Here is a 21758-nt window from a genome sequence, read left to right as displayed (position 1 = left end):
CAGCTGGCAGACCGAAGAGCTGGCTGGCAATGAGAGGACCTGCAGATGGAAGGAAAGAGAATACTGACGGACAAATCGTAGCAGCACAAGAACATCTCCTGAGAACAAGAGCAATAGAGGCAGGAGACCATCACGTCAGAGAAAACCTCTAGTGAAAAGTGTGCAAAGATGACCGTGAGAAAAGTCCAGCACATCACAGCAGCGCGTATGATGCACGCAGGTACGGGGTATACGAGGAATGCCATAAACTAAAAAAAAGAGTACAAGAGCATCTTTGCAGAGGTGGGTTGGTAATCCCAGAGTTTCCCAAAGTTGCCGGAGAATGAAATCCAGAATGAAAGAGTGGTTATGCCTAACTGATGCTGAAAGTGCATTGTGGACCAATGTAAGAGAGTTACAGAAGAATGTTGTCTTGAACATGATATCATACAGATGGCTGGAAGCAGTTTATATATTCACACTTCCTCACAGTGTCTACATAGACTCTACGCAGTCTTCTCAGGAGCGCTGAGGTTCATCACAAACCCAATACTCACAACTATATGTTCACAGGTCAGACAGTCCGCTTTATGCTCCTTAGACGCTAGCATATATTCATAAGCAGTGAATATTCATCATTTACTAAGCTATTCTTGGCGTTCTCCCATCCTACGTGCAGACACACTTCAAAAAAGGCTTTGGAAGTTACTGTCTTCTGATCAAAACATGACTTTTAACTGTGAAGTGAATTTCTTCACTTTGTCATTCAGAGGATTGGGCAGAAATCACATTGCGTCAACACCCCCCGTGGGCCTTCGCGGTGCTTTGTTTTAATTAAACAGTTGGTTTCAGTCAGCTGCCAGACTTAAATGGGGGGGGGGGACCTGAACCTCAAGGATCTAATTTCACCATATAAATGTAAACTTATCTTAAATAGTCTAAATGCATTGTGATTGATCATTGCTAGCATTGTGTATAACAACTTTGAGGAATTAACTGTCTCCTGCCTTACAGATATTTCAAATCTTTGATTGTTGGCAGTCTTTAATGCCTTTTATGATGTAAACATAATATGATTTGTGATTCCAATATAAACATATATGTTTATATTGGAATCACATTTGATTTGTAACTACTGTTGCTCTTAGCTGCTGTCCATCAAGAGTTTCTTCCTCCCGGCCGTCCTTTATATGATAGCAGCAATATGCATATTTCTATGTAGGAATGATACGTTTTTTTCTAAATTGATGTGAGCTTAGAGGTTTTATATTTGCAAAATGTCTCACTAATATAACTCTCTGTGAGCTTCATTTTTGATTTGCTTGCAGTCTATTTGATGTGACTTTTTGTTAACAAGGACCTAATGTTAAAATTCTGAATTTTTTCACTCCAGCAGTGTGAAAATGATTTTTCTTAAAAGGTGACATATCGATTGCTTGACCTGACGTTCCTTCTACAACAAATCTTTTTGGAATTGCCCCACAGGCAAACAGTGTCCGAGTGGAAGTTAGCACTAGTGGTGTACGTGGTGTTGTGCTGCTATTCAGCCGCATGTTTCAAATTTCATCCTGAGACGTGTTACTAGCCTCACATTTGCAGCCAACATTTATTAAGCTCTCTCAACCCCAAACAGTTGACCTTAATGTTTTTCCATCTGTGATTATTATTCAGTGACACCAAGTCGTCTTTCTAACATCATTTTTCTGAAAGCTCAAATTCGCGAATGTATTTTAAAATGAAACAGTCAAGTTATTAAATTCATGAACATTTAGACATGAGACAAACAGAGTGCAGAGGTGAAACACAGCTAGAAGATACAAGATAACTGTGAAGCAGTTAATGCGGAGAATTCTGCAAAATGTCATTCTGAAGTTATTAAATTTAAACTGCGCAGAGAGTGTCGAGCGCACATAACAGTTACCTTAACGATGTGTGATGCTGACCGACATTCTGTAAACTGATTAAGTTTGAGCTACTCTTCAGCATATGGGAGAAATTCAGAAAGACTCTATCTTCTTAAAATGCAGTAAAGACACAACAAAGGTAGCATCGTGCCTGGATGATGGTTTTTGGCAGCACTTACAGTATGCAAGGAGAGGAAAAGAAAATTTGTAAAACTTACATTGACAGAAGTTATCTTGGCGAGCTGACAGGCTTCCTGAAAAGACAAAAAAAGAAGCAAAAAACATATTTTACTTGATTGTTTTACTGTAAGTTTTCAGATAATTTACTTTGGAAAGGACTGTTTGGATAGCCTCTGCAATTGGCCCGTTGTGTGTTCTGTACCGAGGAAAATGACTGACTAGTAGGTGTGTCAGACCCTTTCAGAAGAGAGAGTTTATGCAGTTAAAGGGTACGGCTGGCCAGGCTTTTGGATCTGACAAAGGTAACTGTGTGGGAAGCGTTTCAGTCCTCTTAGAGTTTTTTCTTTGTTTTACTTTTAAGTTGGAATGAAAAACTTAGGATATGTAATGATTTTTTATTTTTATTTCCCCTGACGCAGAGCTTTGCAGATCACACTTTTATCCTTATCTGGCTGATCAGGTACCCAGGCAGCAGAGTCCATTCCCCACAAATGTAAAGAATAGGGCAAACCTGACATACCGACAACATCAGGCATACAAATGACACTTTGATGAAGACGTTTTCTCCACATGCCAGCAGTGAAAGTGAACAGAATATCAAATGAAGCATCAAAAATTAACAATAAACAGTGACAAGCTTCTAAATTGGGAACAAAAGACACCCACAAGCCCGCAAAATAGCATCCTCTCTCTGGGGACTGAGATAACTCACCGAGAGATAAGAGTATTTAATTTTTAATCATCAATTTTGTTTTCTTTATACTGTGTATTTTAATCTCAAAACATTACTTTATTTGCAAAGAATAGAGCAGAAATCTGGCAGTGAGGAGCCTCTTCGACAGGGGAGAAGCCAAGAGGACTGCTGGGGTGGAACGGTAAAACAATGAACAAGAAACAAGTTCATGTCAACAGATTATCTCACCATAATTATTCATCAAGAGCTGCTGCTGCTGAGTGAGTGATACAGCAGCACACTGAAAACAAAATGGTTCCTTAGGGTGGACAAATGAAGTGTATTTATAAATGAGGCCACCAATTCAAGGAGGTTAAGTCACTTTTATGATATTGCCCAAGATTTACTCTCCTTTTGCTCGGTCTCTCTTGTTTTCTCTTCCGTCATTACTTTCTTGGGTCTAACAGTCACAATCCTCTGTAGCTCCGTGAGCTGTTTCATTGCTCCTGATGTGTGACAAGGTAGTGTAAACACAACTGTAGCAAGAGAGTTACTTTGGGTGATTTTTGCCAACAGTAGGGGTTGGGGGGGGCCGCAAGAGAAAGACGCTTCTTTGATGTGATTTTAAAATATATCAGATAAACATTGTAGAAACACTATGACAGAAAGAGTGAGGTAGAGTTCAAAGCGAGCTCAGTAATCTTTTTCTGACTTACCTGCCTCGTATAGCTGATCAGATTTATTTGCCGAAATCTAATCCAATCTAATATGATGTCAAATCTAATGAGACCGGAATTAAATATAATACAAACAGAGGAAAATAATGTTCCCCGACAGGGCACAAACCCTGTAATCCACTGGCTCAACAGTGCAGTCTGACTCCAGAATGTGCCAGCAATACGTTTTTCCTAACAGAAAACAAGAGCAGTTTCACAGTAAAAGCCCAAAAACTGCAACTAGGAAAAAAAAAGAAGAAAAACAGATGGTAAATCACTTAAAGCATGACTTGACTACTACTGATACTTCTGAAAAAAGGAAACTTAATAGTAAAGGTTTCTGAGTTGTACTTTGATGTTTTGAATTAATATGATTGATGATTTATTTGATTAAATTTTTATTTCAGCATATCTGACAAAACATTCCTTCAAGTAATGTTTTATTCAGTATCTTGTGACATATACTTCCAGTTAGAAACCTTGCCGACCAATTAAAAATGTGCTATTGTGCGCAGGGGATCTGAAAAGGTGACCTGTAGGTGCTTCATATTGAGATGACATTGATAGTGGTGGTTGTACATATTATTGTTAGAGACTAAAATTGTTCAGCTTTTTTCTCTTTTTTTTGTTTCTTTCTGTATGGGTTGATCAGTGACCTTCGCTCTGTATGTACGCCCCCAAACTGGCAGTTTCAAAGCACTGAAATGTAAGCCTGGGAGAAAGTTATGCTTAAGATAAGTGCATTTGTTGGTGAACCACATCAAAGTACAGAGGGATGTCTTAGCGAGCAAAGGCAGTGGTGCTCGAGCCTTGCCTTTGATCACCCCAGGCACTCTGATCATTAAAATATTGGATAAATAATTGATTAAAAACACCAGACCTTATTGTGCTCTGCTTCTCAATCCGAATGTATCTCAAAATTAAGCTGCAGTGTTTAATGTTTAAAAATTGAACCTATGCTTATGAAAGGAACATATTTTTCTCTGCATAGACATTGTTGCATCACTTTAACTCAATGTATGCAAATAATTGTTGCTGATATTGTAGTTAATTGGTAAATGAACTGAATACAGTGCAGTTTTGTGTTCCCAACTCAGGTGCAGGATGAACTGAAAGTGCTGCAACAATCACTTTTCGCAAAGGTCTGAGCTATGGCATGGCAGTTTGCCATAGAGGTGGATAATCAAAGGACAGAAGCATTCCAGATGTGTGTAAGTGACTGGGGGATGGTTGAAATTACACATAGAGTGGAAACTAGACGTGCAGCATATAAGACAATGAGCCCTCTGTGTGCACATCAAGGATATTAAAAAGATATATTCTCCTTCAGCTTCAGGATTACACTGCGAGTGTGTAAATCATTTTCTCTAAGTCCATATACATTTACATTTAAAATATAAAAATGAAACTAGGTAAATTAAATATTATTCCTATTTCAAATTTAAACAGCAGTCCAGTGGCAGACCATAAAATATCCGTTACATATGCAGTCTAATTGGGTCCAAGTATCTATTCAATAAATGTACCGTTGCTTTTGAATGAGTAACTAACATGGCATGTGTAGAACTGAACACCGCAGCTTTTGTTACGAACATATGTTTTCCTCAACGTATTAAGATTACTTCATGAGGTCCCTGTGTCAGGTCTGTAGGTCTTCATTATAAAACTAAGCATAAGACAAAGGTTTAAAGCAGTATACCGTCATCCGCCCTGAGAAGAGATGAATATATGTTTGTTTTATCCCTCCATTGATTTTATATACCCACTTTGTCCTACTCAGGGTCAGAGGAGAGGGCTGGAACCTTTCCCAGTCAACACAGCACCCTTGTCTGCCGGGGGGGGGGGGGCTTGGTCCAAGAACACTCTGGACATGTCCATCACAGGCCACACGGACACAATGAGTCACACAACCACTCACACTCACACTCACACTGCCTCACTCAATAACACAATCCTTCTCCTCCTGCAGACAGCAGACATGCGTGTTTTTTGACCTACAGAGGATAGCCGCCCAGGCCCAGGAACATACTAACTGTTAATTGTTTTTTTTTTTTTAAATATATTTTAAATTTATATTTATATAGAAATTCCAATGTGACTTCCATTTTTCATTTATCAGGATAATAAGCAATTAAAAAAAATGAAAATGAACCTGAGTTTAAAAAAACTCAGAAAATTAGGACCCAGCCATCACTTTCAAGATTAAATTGAATTGAATCCAATTAAACAGCCTTCGGAAACCTATGACAAGACTCAAAAGTGTCGTTCCACGTAAGTGATCCTGTGGATGGGGTCCCCCAGTTTTAACTTTTTATTTTTACAAAATGAGTATAAAAAGGACTGTTTGTCCAAGCGTCCCCATCCAGTAACGGGCACTCTTTCATAAGTCCTTAGGTGTTAACTACTGATGTCAAATTATTGTGAATAGACAATAATAATTAAAGCTGCAAGCAGCCAAGAACGGGCCCTCGTGCGTGCAATTTTCACCAATATAAGTCAAGGACTCAAAACCGAGTCCGATGACAGCACCCACGACTCTCTATATCAAACCAATCAAAATTTATGGCAGAAAATAGGAACTATCACATATCGACCAATCAGAAGAAGGGGTGGGGCTAATTTGCACCAATTAAGGTGAATGAGTCATAACCGAGTCCGATGACATCACCCACGACTCTGTATGTCATACCATTCAAAAGTTATGGCAGAAAATAGGATCTATCAAATATGGACCAATCAGAAGAAGGGGCGGGGATAATTCATGCAAATGAAGGTAAAGTACTCAAAACCGAGTTAGATGACACCACCCACCACTCTCTATGTCATACCATTCAAAAGCTATGGCAGAAAATAGGATCTATGAAATATCGACCAATCAGATGAAGGGGGGGTGCGCTTTTTGGCGTCTATCGTCGCCACGGTAACGCTTTCGACTGAGAAAAGTATTGCGCATCGTCGCAGGATCGAGATGCACATTTTGATGTATAACACACCTGGGTGCACGTTACGGTTCAGGCGAAGAAACGGCCGAAGACATGGCATAAATTGTGGCAAAATTACACGATTAATTCAAAATGGCCAACTTCCTGTTTGGTTTCGGCCATGGCGTCAAGAGACTTTTCTTTAAGTTGCGACATGATACAGGTGTGTACCGATTTTCGTGCATGTACGTCAAACCGTATTGTGGGGCTTGAGGCACAAAGTTTTTTCTGTCTGGACCGATCAGATGAAGGGTGGGCGCGCTTTTTGGCGTCTAGCGTCGCCACGGTAACGCTTTTGACTGAGAAAAAGCATTGCGCGTCGTCGCAGGATGGAGACGCACATTTTGATGTATAACACACCTGGGTGCACGTTACGGTTCGGGCCGCATTAACTGCCGAAGGAATGGCAAAAATTGCGCCAAAATTACACGATTAATTCAAAATGGCCGACTTTTGACTTTTCTTTAAGTTGCAACATGATACAGGTGTGTACCGATTTAGGTGCATGTACGTCAAACCATATTGTGGAGCTTGAAACACAACGTTTTCTAGGGGGCGCTGTTGAGCCATTTTGCCACGCCCATTAATGCAAACCATTAAATATCAAATTTAAAAAAAAAAAAAAATCTAATTTTTCGCCAGGCCTGGCTTGCGTGCAAAATTTGGTGACTCTTGGGGCACGTTTAGGCGGCCAAAAAGGCCCTCATTTCGTCGGAAGAAGAAAAATAAGGAAAATTCCTACAGATACAATAGGGCCTTCGCACTGTCAGTGCTCGGGCCCTAATAATAATAATAATAGAAGAGGAGAGTTCATGGCCTCTGCTTCAATATAGTTGGATCATTACTTAGATATTTAATAGGCAAAAGTAAGAAACGACTATAACAAGATGGGAGCAACTGGGCGGAGGTTGTTGGGTGTAGGTCAATTGTCCCAAAGTGCTAACATAAATTGTTATTTTGTGCCATTTCATTCTTACTCAAAACTGCTTAGAGAAATTGTTTTCGTCCCTAGCAAAAGTGTACACTATGTACCACCAAAGAACAAAATTAGGGTTGTTTTAACTCCGAAACTGCCCTTTAAGCGCTCTTAACCACACAAAGCTATCAACTGCACAGCTCTGTAGTTACGCAGTGAAGGATTTGTGAAGGATTTTCAGTAACAGAAGGAGGTTTGCCATATGCAAACAGTAAACAATGCAGCACTGAACAGTTTTATTTGTTTAAGCTTTAGTTTCACCTTGTCACAAAGGAGATCTTCGTCAAACAGCAACACACCAAACCAAACCCAAAGAAAGCTTCACCTCAAGTTTTTCCTTAAATTATCAGACTATGAGACCCCAAGTGGCAACAAGATGTAACAACAAGCAGAGTGTTAGCTTAGTTGTACAAAGCAGCTGCTCTCCACGAACATGGATGCATGATTAGTCCAGAAGACGGTTTTTAAAACACAAGTCAACAGTCAGATGTTCTTTATGATAAACACTAAGAAGGCAGCTCTTTTAACAGCTCAAATGTTATTTTTCTGCACAAAAAAACAATAATAAAATCTTATGATAATGACAATTGGCAAGGACAATTTAGAAAATATAACAGACATATGCTGTGATATATTGGACAGCTGATATTTGCTAAACATGATTTTATTACAATTCAGGTATATTATTAATACTAAATGTCCAGGATCTCTAAAATCGTATTATTATAATTTCTTAGATTCTTAGACTCTCTCCTGACTTCTCTGAGCCTGATTTAACAAGCTTAGTGAAGGTTTCTGCAATCTGTAGACAGTATCACAACTAAAAGCTTTACTGACGAAGAAAAAAAAGAAGGTGCAGCTTTGGTGCATTGTGAAAATATAGAGTCTATGATGTGATAACTTCACGCTGCACTAAAAGCCTTAAAACCCCTCATCCCTCGGGTCCTAATAGTTTAACACTAATGAGATCTGCTGCTCCCATCTCTACAGCCTCCCACATAACAGTTCATTTCATAGTGTAAATACTTTTGAAGGCAGCGAGATATAGCCTGGAAAAGAGCTGGTTGACCGCAGCCTTGAGATGAAGAAAAATCTGCTTTAGCATTTTTCTTTTGCATCCATTTGTTTTTACTTTCTCCTCAAGTTCCTTGGTGAGAATCATTAGTCATTTGCATTTCACTTGCAAAAGACTGACTGCATGATGTCCATAAAAACAATGGTCAAGCAGAACTTGCTAGGGCCGCAATATGCCAAAATGTCAAAGCAGTGCCAGTGTACTGCTTAATCTGTTTAGAGAGGGTAGGAGAGAAGCATGTGGCCTGCTGTCAAGTGGCTTTCCCTGTGGATGAGATGGATGTGTTTGAATTCATCAATCGGAGCAAATGACAATTGTCAGCCTGCCACAACACAATCAAACACATGCAGACATATGCATGCATAATGCAAATGCTTGCAGTGGAAAACTTGGACATGCATGCCATCTGCTCATGTGTGCAGACACAAGAGACATGAAGGTATTGGCCAACAAGGGCTGAACAAGGCTCAACTTTGCATCCCATCCATTTCTGGCCAGCGCTACAGGTCTTACACGAGTGATAAAACTGTTGCAAAACAAAACACCTCCTCATCAAAAGGGGCTAATAAAGTCTCCAATATACTTAAGTGTAGTCTTGGATAAATAGAATACCCATTTACCCCTGCATCGGTGTTGTTGTCCAAAGTGTATTGATATTCTTATTGACATTCAATAAAGGGAAACCCTTTCAGGAAACCGCAAAGAGTGGTGTAAATCCTACAAACTTCTGGAGTGAGCACAAAAAGCAATTTTCCTTTAACACAATTAGGAGACAGCAATAATGTCACTGTGTGTTCGAACCAGTTTTGATTTACAAGTGGACACTATGTTGCCTTTTCATCAGTTTATTATTATTAAGTGGTCTGCATGTATGTGTTTCCCCTGGACGATCCTCCACTCTCTGTGAGGTATTGATCGTCCAAGTGAATCATCCCCTACTGATTTCATTAGGCTAGCTGCTTTTAATTACTCCACACTCTAACCTTTTGCTGTTTCATTTGGACCAACAAATTGGGTGAATTAAATAAAAAAAACAAGGTGTGTGTGTGGGGCGGGGGGAAGAGCCTCTTGGCAGCTCTAATGGTGGGCCTCCTCCCTTTCAGTGGCGTTTGCATCGGCATCCCAAGAGGCATCATGATAGTAACAGAAAAAAAGAAAAGCTTCAGTGTTCTCATTGCTCATGAAATTATGCAGAAGGAGGCTCCTCCAGTAATTGTTGCGAGGGATTCATTTATGAAAACTATACCACCCAGATCTAACATGACTGTCAGGGGAAGTGGAAAATTACACATTTTTTTGGTTCCTCAATACTTAATGTCCCTTGCAAGCAGACAGATAATTTAAAAACATTTTATTAATCTCTACATATTTAATTACGAGGATCATGTGACATCCTTAACGAACTTCTAAATGTTGTTTTTGCACTGAATCAGAATGCAGCGCATCACTTTACTGACACACCAATTTGTCTTCTTAGGGAAGGCATTAAAGGGGTGCAGTGTGACACATGGCAGCAAAGTTATAATTAGACTTCCTTTTAATACCTTATGTCATGAGATTACATGCACAGAGCATGGCATCTAAAGCGCACTAAAATCACAGGGGATAATTGATTAACCATATGAGACTGGGAACCAGATGATGAGGATGATGCACTGAGTTCATGTTAAATCAATATAGTCACTTCCTACACACGGAGGGATTACCGAGAGAGATTATAACCATCTGCAATTGCCGACTAAAAAGTCATCTCGTCATTTTTGATTTGGTGCAAATAATGCGTGAAATATGCAGAACTGCAGAAATAATCATTTGCTTTGATGTGGGACATTGTTTCAACATGGACACAGTGCAAATCTTTGGAGTTTATCGCCTAAGATATGCTCTTTCCTAAAGGTTTAGGATATTTTACCTGAAAAGATTCTACACAATGAAGGAGAAGCCATTCAGGGAACTCCCTTTGGCCAAGATAATAACTTCATCATAATTAGCTCGCGGTGCTCAGGAGTGTTGAATTGTCAGTTGCTCTGGGATCTGGGCTGATTTATTGCTTGATTTAATTACGTATCAAAATTCAATTAGACTTGCTTTCAACCAAATTCAACGTGAGGTTTGTCAAGCTGTCCCTTGAAATCAGATGAAGCTTGAAGGACATCCTTCATAACGCTGTGACATCTAACTCAATAATTATCACTTACCAAAAGACACTCATGTGCTAAGAAAAGATTAAAAATGGCAAGCTAGTTTTAGATATATTTTTTCTAGCCTTTCCATTGCATTTTTTTTCTTTTTCACATTTCAGCTGGCATCAAACAGCATAAAAAAGTGTGAAAGAGGCCTTGATTCAGTAGTGATGTGAACAGGTACTTTATCAAGTAGAGATACATGACAAAATGCTCTTTGAGGCTGACTGGGACTGAAGAGGTGTCTGACTTTCTTTACCCACATCACTCACTTCCTGCTCACCCCTTTTTGCTACAGACTACACAAGGGAAAAAAGGGGGGAGCTGTTTTGAATAAGTGTCACAGCAGCCTCCCAGAGCTACATTGATCTTTACCACTATGCAAATTCTGGATGTCATGGTGTCTGTGTTAAGAAGCCAAGCAAACGGAATGAATATTTCAGCCAGAATTCTCTGACTGAAAAGTAGCCCTTTAGCTGTATTGTAAATACATTCACTGACAGTTTTACTGCATAGACCTTAGTAATGCCATGTAGGGCCCTCTTTTAACTTTGCTTTTTGAGCGATTGATTCAGCCGGGTCCCAAAGACGTTACATGAGGGTTTTAATCTATACCGACATGACATCAGAGTTTTTTGCAGTTTTTCGGCAGCACATATGCTGTGAACATTCCACTTCACCTCATCGCTAAAGTGTTTTATTAGGCTGTGATCTGGGGAGTGTACAGACCACTGGAGGAAAGCAAAGTAATTTCCTGGAACCATCTTGAAATGATGACACATTATCTTGCAAGAAAACTCCCTTCTAAAAAAACAGAATGAAGGGTTGCACCTGCTCAGCAATAATGTTGTATTTATAGAGGCAAGACTATCATAAATATACCGAGCCCTGGCAGACACAGGGCATTTTTTTTTCTGCTTGTAGTCAAGCTTCCATTTGTTTCCAATAATACCCAGCATCCGTTGCTCTGCACAGATAAACGGTGGGCTCTTTCTTAGCACCAGTACTTAGAGATACACCCTGGACATGTTCACCTTGGCTAATGTTTGAAGATGTAAGCTTTCACTTTTGTGTTTTAGGTTTATCCTGCACATTATTGTCGCAATGCCCAACATTTATACTGCTACTGTTACGCAGGTTAGCTGAAACAATAAACATTACCATATTCTTTTTTCCCGCTGCCAGCTCCAACATTGGCAGAAACTGGCATTATCCTGTTACAGTTTTACACACAATACTTAGACAGCTTGCTCGATGTTGGTGTGGGTTAAATGCATCACTCTCACGCCACAACACATACTGTTTTCTGTCTTTGTAAAATGAAGCCTTGCCAGATTGTATGTACTATCTTCAGAGACACCATACGGAAGGAGCAATCCACTTGGTTTTAAAATTCTGAACAGAACTGTGAAAAACTGCAATTCCAAAACAGAAAGATACAATAGGGCCTTCGCACTGTAGTGCTCGGGCCCTAAATATACCAGGAGAATTCTACAATGCCAAAGCTGATGTTTGTATGGCATCCGCCACAATAGTGGAGCGGAGAAAGCATCCCCTTCCCCTATTATTATGCTGTCAGATACTGCAGGTTAAATCAAAGGGTTTCTGAGTTGCCCTTTGGCACTGCTGCGTCAATGCTTCTGTGACACGCAGCAGTATATTTCATTATAAAAAGCAACCATCAAATTCTTACGAGGTGTTAGGCTGGGTAAAATTCTAGTTTTCCTTTATTAATTTAGCTTCACTCACTGTTGGGTATAGGCCCCTAAATTACTTGGTAAGGGTTTGGAAAAGACCAATGTTTTCTCTGTGCATTGGCAAATTACAAGTAAAAGAGAAAAATAAAAGAAGAAAGATGGTTTTCATCTGATTTTCTGATGATTTTACAAATGAAAGTCAAGGAATTTGCAGTTTTGGATACTTTTCCGTACATTTAGATAGGACGTGTCTCATTGGCGCTACTACCCATGGGTGTTAGCAGGATGGCTGCCAAGTGTCAAGACCTCATTATAAAGACTCTAAATCTTTTAAATTTGCTGCCATTCAGATAATAATTATCTTATTAAGGAAATAAATATTAAAGAAACATTTCAGAGACAGTTTTTGCATTAGCTTACTTTGCATATTTTAGCCAAGATGCTGCTTCTGCTCAAACATACAACCAGAGAAAGATCAATAACGTTAAAATGGCTGGGTCATGTTTTATACCTGAATTCCTGAGACCATTTTCCCCAAAAACCTTGCTTTATAGAATAAATAATAATAACTTGAGGAAGAAAAACAAACATTGATTTGGAAAACATATTGCTATCAACTTCTTTCTAACAATATATAATTGTGGGCAGATTTTGTTTAAAGGTTAAAAAATAAAGTAGAATTCTTTGTCTTCTAGTCTAATCAGTTCATACATCATTCTAAAAGTAATCATACAGTCTGGACACAGAAATGCAGAGCCATTTTCTGAGCCAGTTGTAAAATAAGCTAAAGATTTGTCCACTCACTCGGGGATAATAGAATAATAACAGGGGGAAAAAAACTGCCTGGAATGACATTAAAACATGTTTATCTGTGGATGACACATGTGAGTAACCTACATTTTCGGGTTGCCAGGAACTACTGAACTATGCAGGCCTGTCTGCATGTCCTGGTTGCCTGCATCATGACTCACAACAGCTTGACTCACCGTCTGTGAAGAAAGCTGCATTAACTAGAAGCTGCCTGATGGTCACTAAACGTACTGTCGAGGAAGAACATTGGACAAGACAACAGGGAGCCTCATTGATGTGTCAAAAAGTCATTATCAAGTTTCCGTAGTAATGTGAATTGTTCTTCTCTTTGATCTGTCTCCCACCAAACATCTGACAGTTTCCTTCATTGAGACTGACAGGAGCATTGTCCATAGATTGTGATGTGCAGTGACATACTGAATCACAAGCTCATGTTTGAAAGAAAACCCCAGACTCACTGTCATTCACTGACAAACATGAAACACACTGATGATACTGATTAATGATTCCCTAAACATTTGTGGAACTGATCGCTTGCAAAGAGGGACTTGCTTCTGTGTTAGATTTAAAAACACGGTTGATGGCTGCAGTGTCATTCAGCAGACGTGGTCTGGGTTTCGTCATGCATTCACTGGTATTCTCCACGTTACCACAGGCATAAAGATTTCACAAAGAAACTTTTGAAACATTAAAAATCCAAATGACTATGGCCTCGTTATAAATTTCAATGAGAACCTGACAACAAGAAGTGATAATACTTTATTAATGGCTCTGAGAATAACAAAATTCTCTTGGCTTAAATGTTGACAGGCCTGATTTAGGAGAGGCTTTGTCTGCTGCTGTACATCTTCTACTCAAATTTCAAATTTTTGACATTTAAGAGATTAAATTTTGCATACAGTTAATATATACTGCATATGACCCAGTATTAAATACACATGTGATATAAGAAAGTCTTGTAAGCTCTTAAACCATGTTGCAGCTGAACGTTAACTAGACCGCAACTGCAACACCCTAAAAATGTTGACATCAATCACTAGAGGTCTCTTTTCTGCACGTTTTCTTAAACATAATATAGGTGCATTCTAACAAGGGTCTAAATAACTTCTCACAAATAAGACATGTATTGTCATTCTACACATTTTATTAATGTATACGCTCATTCAAGACCATGGAGCAATGAGCCTCCAACCAAAAAAATGTACATTTGGAGTCCACTATTTAGTCTCCAGCATCATGCACAGATACAATATGCATGAACAAACATCAGATAACTTTTAAACCAGTAATTATGTTAATTACATTGGTATTGCTTCTACTTCTAAGTGCCCTTTAAAGGGTCCATCTATGTCAATAATTATACTAAGTGCTGGATTAGATGGTTGAAATGAAATCATCACCTCAGGTGACAATAGCATGTCATTGGTAGAGATGCTTTACATATAGGAATGACTAAATATTACTTTTTGGTGGATGTGAAATCCTCAAGGGCTTGAATATATTTGCAACAAAATGCCTTTTTTCTTGAGAATAGAAAAAAAGGTGTCCAGTTACACACTATTTAATCATTTGAGAATTACCAATTACCAAGACCTGGATTATTGAGAATGTACACATTCATATGGATGTGAAATCAATTTTGTATGTAAAACAATTGATTTTGTGTAGGCTGTATTGACTTTGAAGGGTTATGTTGACATGGTAGTGTACGTCTGGTTTGACTGTGGAGGGGCTGACCCCCTGCTTGTTGTGTCACTGTAGTCACATTCAACTCCAAGTGTCATTATAGGACAAATTTGAAATGTTGTAGTTTAGGTATTGCCATTGTTTCAACAACATATCGAATGTATCTAAATGTCCTGCACGCCCAACTAACTTTCAGAAAGTACATCCCAGACCTTAAGAAGGTACATTTGGTGACTCACTTGTAGTTCTTGATGCAGTTTTTTTTCTTTAATGCCTGTTTAGGGTAGTATGCGATTGGAGCCTGTCCCATTGTCGGATCAGCTTAGGCGTGCTGTTCGTGACAGAGTCACCGAAACAACCACATTGGTTGACTTGCGGCAAGTGCTGGTTGAAGAATGGAATGCCATCCCACAGCAGTGTTAAGGGGCGAATATACTTGCTGTTTGAGCCTGTGTTCGCGTCCGTTCGTGTTCACAACCAACATCAACCTCGCTTGCGTAGAACGCGAGAAGAGAAAGACTCCAGATAAAATGAACTACGTATCAATGTTTCCAGTTTAACTTCTGCTCTTAAGGCCTTATTGTATTTTTCACACTTTGACATCCATATATTTTCTGGCGTGCTGAAAAATGCCATCAAATGATAAGAAGTTTGGTGTCAGTTGATTGTGCCATGCAGAGTATGTCTTTGTTATGTTGTTTTACAAAACTGCTGGGGATGATGTAGATCTTCAGATGCCATCGGTTTGAGGCAGCACGTGTACTTTTTCCAAGGTAGATGGTATTAAAAGCTGGAGAACAGACATGTCAATATATCGTCTTTGAAGACGGCGACTGTTACACAGGATGGAAAACAGAAGTTGCAGCCTGATGTCAGTGAAATCCCATGGATGCAGGGCAGAAGTACTAGTTTTTTTACACTTCTGTTAAAATATGAATCGTCATCTGTTCTGTAGCTACATACATTCACTGGCCACTTTAGTACACCTGGTATACCTAATAAGGAGGTAAGTGTACGCACCACTTTATTAGGCATATTTACTATACGCTGTCAGTTCTTAAAAATGGACACGGATACACCTTCAGACAAGGCTCACATCCTCATTAATATCTTGCTGTTTTCAATTTTTGTTCTTGTGGATTTGCAGCCATTTAGCAGTGTGACACTGTTGTAATTAAAAAGCTACCTAGCACAAAGCTGTGCTTCCTCACCAGCCTGCCTCTCTCGACTGGGCTCCATCTCCAAAACAAACTTCCCTTCGCTGCCAGAGTAATTTCCCCTTCTCTTCCACCACTGAACACCAGTCATATTAATATCTATGTGCAAGGCAAATGGATGCTCCAGGAGGGCCAGTCCCATGTGTTTTTCGTTTCCCAAACCCCTTGCTGTGTCTCTGGCCACAGCCAAGTGCATTAACATATGTTCTCACAGTGCACAGTGCTACTCTGCATTGCTAAATGCCTTATTACAGCAAGACCCACTCTGTGCCCTTCCATTGAATATCCATAAGTAGTAAAACACGGCTATATCTGCCCACTCGGAACAGCAGGGACGTGTCTCACACAAAGGTGGAGTGTGTGTGTGTGTGTGTGTGTGCGTGTGCGTGTGCGTGTGCGTGTGCGTGTGTGTGTGTGTGTCTGGGGGGGGGTCCTTAACATTTTGAGGCCCTCTATGTCAAATTGATATTCCTCCCACTCACAGTAATAGCAGGTGGTAATAATGACAAATAAAGGCAATATTTCTTCTACATAGCACGTACTGAGTATAATAAGGTCATGTGTTGGTTATGTTTTATTTTCCTTGTATTTATGCCTTTTTAGCATGCAGAGTCAAATTCTCTCAGTATGACTTGCATCTCAAAGGACTATGCCAGTGTGAAATATCAAAAAAAAAAAAAAAGAGAAGTGAGAAAAAATATCCTGAGCAAGGAAAGCTTGTTCTTGGCCAGAGAATCTGCATGCTTGTAATCATTCCCGAACTGCAATATCCTGCTATTATCTTTTAACGTTATTACAAAATTGTATATTTGTCATTTCTGTCTGATGAGGAAAAAAAGATCAGCAGTTACAAAATACTGTATGTCAAAAAAAAGGTTTAACGTCTCAGCCTTTGCAATCAAGGAAAAAATTAGCGACGACCCCGACGTCTGTCTGAACAGTGATCTCATAGGTTTGTTTGTGGAATATTTATGGCAAAGGATGTTAATTTAACCATGATGTCTGAGTCTTTAGAAGTCTAGATGCAAAAAAATAGATGTTTAAAAATACAAGTTTATTCTCCTCCTTACATCACTTAAGAAAACACTTGACATATTAACATGAATAAAAAATGCCGCATGATTAGCACATGCAAGCAAAGTGTTGCTTGTATGATGGCTGCAAATTGTGAAACTGGAGAACTGACAATACACCCACTAGGCTCTCCGTGAATGCAGCCTGCTGATGATTATGTTGATTTTTGCTAAAATACAGCTCTGGGTAGAATGTGTTTGCAGATGTCTAAACGGTCACTGAGGTTGTTTGCGCTCACGGTCATGGTAGGCTGAGGGTTTTTTTCTCTTTTTTTTCATCCATCTTTTATTTTTCATTTCTAATCTGGCCAGTCTTTGTTCTCTTCGCCAGACTCACAGTTGTCTGTGTTGATCTGAAAACATTTTCTAAAAGAATGTGAATCAAACAGTGTAAAGCTCTTTTCTCATTCTTGCACAAAGAACCGAGGGCCGCTTCCTTGTCATCTCACAAAACTGCACTGATTTATAATAGCGGGGAGGAAAAAAATTGGACAGCAAGTATACAGGGAGGCATCGAACCAAACTTTGCTCATGAATAAAATCATAAAAAGAAGGTTTCTTACATATCCTTATAACTGTATAAATGATAACCATGATTCTTCAGTGTTTTATGATTAATGCTTCATCCGTAACTTTAACAATTTATACTTCAGAGGTTTGTATTTGTACATTCTGTTCTTTATTATTCTACTTCAGTTCTGACGAGCCAGATCGCCTGAGGATACCAGTTCTGTTTCCGTTAAATTCAGGGATCTTGTCCTCAAGGCTGCGAGCAGCCCTGCGCAATATGACTAAAATGTTGAAAGATTAAAATTTGCTTCATCTTACTACAAAGGTATGATTGAAGTTTAAGAAAAACCTTTTTTTTTTTTAAATCTGATGCATACAAAAGATGGACAAGTTCAGACTCCAAAATGCGAGTACCTATAGCCACTGAAACAAATTACAATATTAGTTATCAGTCCAAAGGTAATTACTTTCCAATCATTGTCATCTCTACGGTTTAAGTGTCTTGTGTGGTAAATACCCTTATGACAATAGCTGGCCTCAACAATAGGTTTAAAAAGGGAATGTTAGGGATATTTATTGGCATGTTAGAATTTGTACTTTTCTAGAATAAGAAAAACTAAATAATTTTGCTCTTGTATTTTCATGGAAAGCTATCCCATCCGTCACCTAGGCTTCCTAGACTTCTTCCTATTCAGAGTCACGGGGGTCTGCTGGAGCCTATCCCAGCTCTCTTCAAGCAAAAGTCAGGCGTACACTCTGGAGAGGTCACCAATCCATCGCAGGGCCACATACAGACACGAAAACACACACGCTCCACACTCTCCCTGCTGCGGGCAAATCCGAATCACAGATTAGCCAAACATGCATGTTTTTGGACTGAGGGAGGGAGCTGGAGTGCCCACAGAAAAGCCACACAGGGAGAACAAGCAAGCTCCTCATAGAAATGTCAGGATTTGAACTAGGTACATTCTAGCTTTGAGGCAACAGTGCTAAGTTAACATGCCTTAACTTTCAGCCTTACTAATACAACATGATGTGCTTGTTCAGGCAGCAAATTTAGAATTTTTCTGCATCAGATTTCCCTGCCCTCTCTTTAGTAAGAGACATTTTTCTGCAAACAAATTGATGAACCAAGACATTTAAGTTAACAGGATAAAATGTCACTGTCCTTTTGGGGTTTGGTCTTTTAAGCATTGTTTTCACATGAGCTTTTACAGCATATGAGCATATTCCACTTTGGGTGTTTATGCATTAGCAGGAATGGAAGATCTCGAGAGTTAGATGATGCTTACCATTAATAATCAAATATTTTGTCAAGTGGAACAGAAATTGCTATTTTCCTAATACACTGCTTTGTGTTACATGAAGTTAAAATATTTTAAAAGCCTGCAAATGAGTGTATTGCCTTTACAGCCACTCTTTGTTCAAATACTGCTTCTGACCACATGGGGTGGGGATAGTTGCATACACAGTGTGTGTTAGCAACAGTGCTAATGGGTTGGAATATTCTGGCATGTCATGATATCACTTTATACCACTAAAACTATTACACTGGGGCTGACGCATGAACTTTGTTATCATGTGCTGCCCCATGTGGTCAGAAACAGTAATGCTACTAAGTGTGGCTTTCAAATGCAAATGCAACACATCGTTCAAAAAACAAACAATCAACATCTTCTGCTCAGTGGTGATAGAGTTTCCTTTAGGGCCACCAAAAGTTTGTTTCCACTAGCGGTAGACACAGGGTAAACCAGACAGACAGAAACCTCTAAAGCCTGAATTAAGGTTCCGCGTTAAACCAACGCAGAGCATACGCCGTTGCCGTGACGCCGTCGTGAACCCTTCGGACTTCTCCGTCACCCCATTTCGCGGCGGTGCAATACCCCCCAGAGTGCTAGTTGATACTTTTGTTTAGCTTCCGGTTTTTCCGGTCACAGTGAATTAAAGAGATAAGAACAACTACTGTGCAAAAAACCAAAACAATCAAAGTAAAAAAAAATCACACACACACGAAGAAAAGAGCACTGAAAGTCCACTACTGCTTCACAAACCGGAATCGGAAATGCGTTGCTACCAAGCAAACCAATCACAGCCCTCTCGGGCTACGTTGGATCGACACGTAGTTATATTTTTTGGGAGGTGCACGTCAGGCTGGCGTAGGCTACGGAGAGCGTCCCGCGTAGCCACGTACCCTACTGTAGGATTAACGCAGAACCATAATTCAGGCTTAACAGGGCCGACCGTCTCCTCTGCCCCTTCAGCTGACGTGTCTCCTTTGCACCATAGCGCCACACAAGATCCAAACGTGGATATATGTTCACAATAGAGTGCTGAATGTAATTTAGAAATCCGGATCAGCTGAAACTCCCTGCCAGGAGGTTACTGTTGGCCAACCTGAGTATCTCTCCTGTTACAGGCCCATTTTTTGCACCGTAAATGTTCCTGAAGGCCTTTTTTACAGGGCTGTTTCTGGTAATGGAGACACGCACAAACGGCCCTCCCTGAAAAATCTACCACTAGTGGAAAAGTGCCTCATCACCTTCAAACAAGCGCTCATTTATTTTTATTGTATATTTTTGAAAATACCAAATACCGCCTTTGCAGAATTTGACAGGATTACAAAATCCATGTCCTGATTGGGAAAAGTTAGTAAACATCAGCAGGCTACATACCCTTCAGCTGCCACAGTGGTTATGTGGCATTGCAATATTTCCATTAGCAGTAACATAAAATATTGTGGTTGTCCTTAATTAACGATAAAGTGCTTAAATCCATGTTCATTCAAAAGTGCTCAGAAAGTGCTTAAGACAAGACAACTGTTAATCATAAAATAACCAACTGATTGCAGAACTCAACTGGAGGATTTTCCAACTTACAATATTTTCAAACACACTGGGAATTGTACATGGAAAAAAAAAAGAAAAAAGGATGGCCTGGTTGAATATTTCCCCTAACTAGAATCCGATAGAATACCTGAATATCATAAGTGAATGGTAGCGCAACGAAGCCCTTAGATCAAAGAGCATATTGAACGAATCATCTGAATTTCTCCACAGCTTTACGCAAGAGGTATCATCGATCTTCAGGAGGATATAAAAATAAAATAAAATAAAAGGTGGACATAAAAAATACAGAAACAATAAAGGAATTAAAATTAAAAACTAGCTTTTTTTCCACTTTGTGATGATGTTTTGGATCTTTCTGGTAATTCACAGTATCTTCATTTGTGTGTTATACTTAGATAAAGATTCTGCTTTTCAAAACAAAATGTATTTTCTTTTGTAAAGAGGAACTGTAATGTATGTTTATATGCAACGGCATCTAACGTAGACCTAAAGCTCATCTGTACCTTCTTTGTGCTCAAAATGGAATTAGTCATGAAATGTGTAATTTCTGTTTAATACCATAAAATAATGAAGCATCACGTTAGTTACATAAAAACATTCAGATAAATGCAGTGGCATTTCATTACTGAATAGCTGAATTAATCCATCACTGTACCTCCTCCTCAGCTGTCAGAAGTTCATATTGCTTATGAGAAAACATATTTTTATGACTTTAATGCCGCCCCCTTTAGATTTGCATAATTTGGATATTTTCTCTTCAAATATCTTATTAAAAAAACATGATGTTTATGACTCAGTTCACTGCTTGAGTGAGCATACTCAGGCACCAAGGTATATTTTGCCACAAGAGGTCATATGTGATAATTCTGTACCTTTTGGTACCCTTCCTGCAGCCTTAAGAAGACCTAAAAAACCCTTTTCCAGACTTAAAAATAGCCCCAACTCTGGCAGACTCTCAGGTTTGGTATTATCCTCTGGACGGGCTAAGATGCTTATGTATTAGCAACCCAGGCTGGACTGCAGTCCTGGAGCACACAATGACTTCCACTAATAGGTTGGGGAGCGTCAGGAGAGCCCACCCTGAGCAGAGATTTCCACATGGATGTGGCCTATGGCACAGGGGTACCTGCCCCCAGCTATCTCTCCTGATTTGACAAATGATTCTATATCAAAGGCCTCTGAGCTGATTTGGGTGGTAATTGATTGGAAGTGAGGCCCTCAAATCCCTGATTGGTTTAGCTGGATGTGGGGA

At 39.4% G+C, this 21758-nt stretch overlaps 1 protein-coding gene across 2 annotated transcripts in view; it reads right to left on the bottom strand.

The window, feature by feature from the left end:
• pcdh11 (protocadherin 11) overlaps positions 1 to 21758 on the bottom strand; it is a 151824-nt gene that overhangs the window by 63035 nt on the left and 67031 nt on the right. For both annotated transcript variants that reach the window (XM_061725451.1, XM_061725452.1), the window contains one exon: positions 2102 to 2137. In XM_061725451.1, coding sequence (XP_061581435.1) covers positions 2102 to 2137 — 36 coding nt within the window. The remainder of the gene's footprint in view (positions 1 to 2101; positions 2138 to 21758) is intronic.

The sequence above is a fragment of the Cololabis saira genome, chromosome 7, assembly GCF_033807715.1.
Source record: "Cololabis saira isolate AMF1-May2022 chromosome 7, fColSai1.1, whole genome shotgun sequence".
Classification (NCBI taxonomy): domain Eukaryota; kingdom Metazoa; phylum Chordata; class Actinopteri; order Beloniformes; family Belonidae; genus Cololabis; species Cololabis saira.
This window is presented reverse-complemented; position numbering and strand designations above follow the sequence as displayed.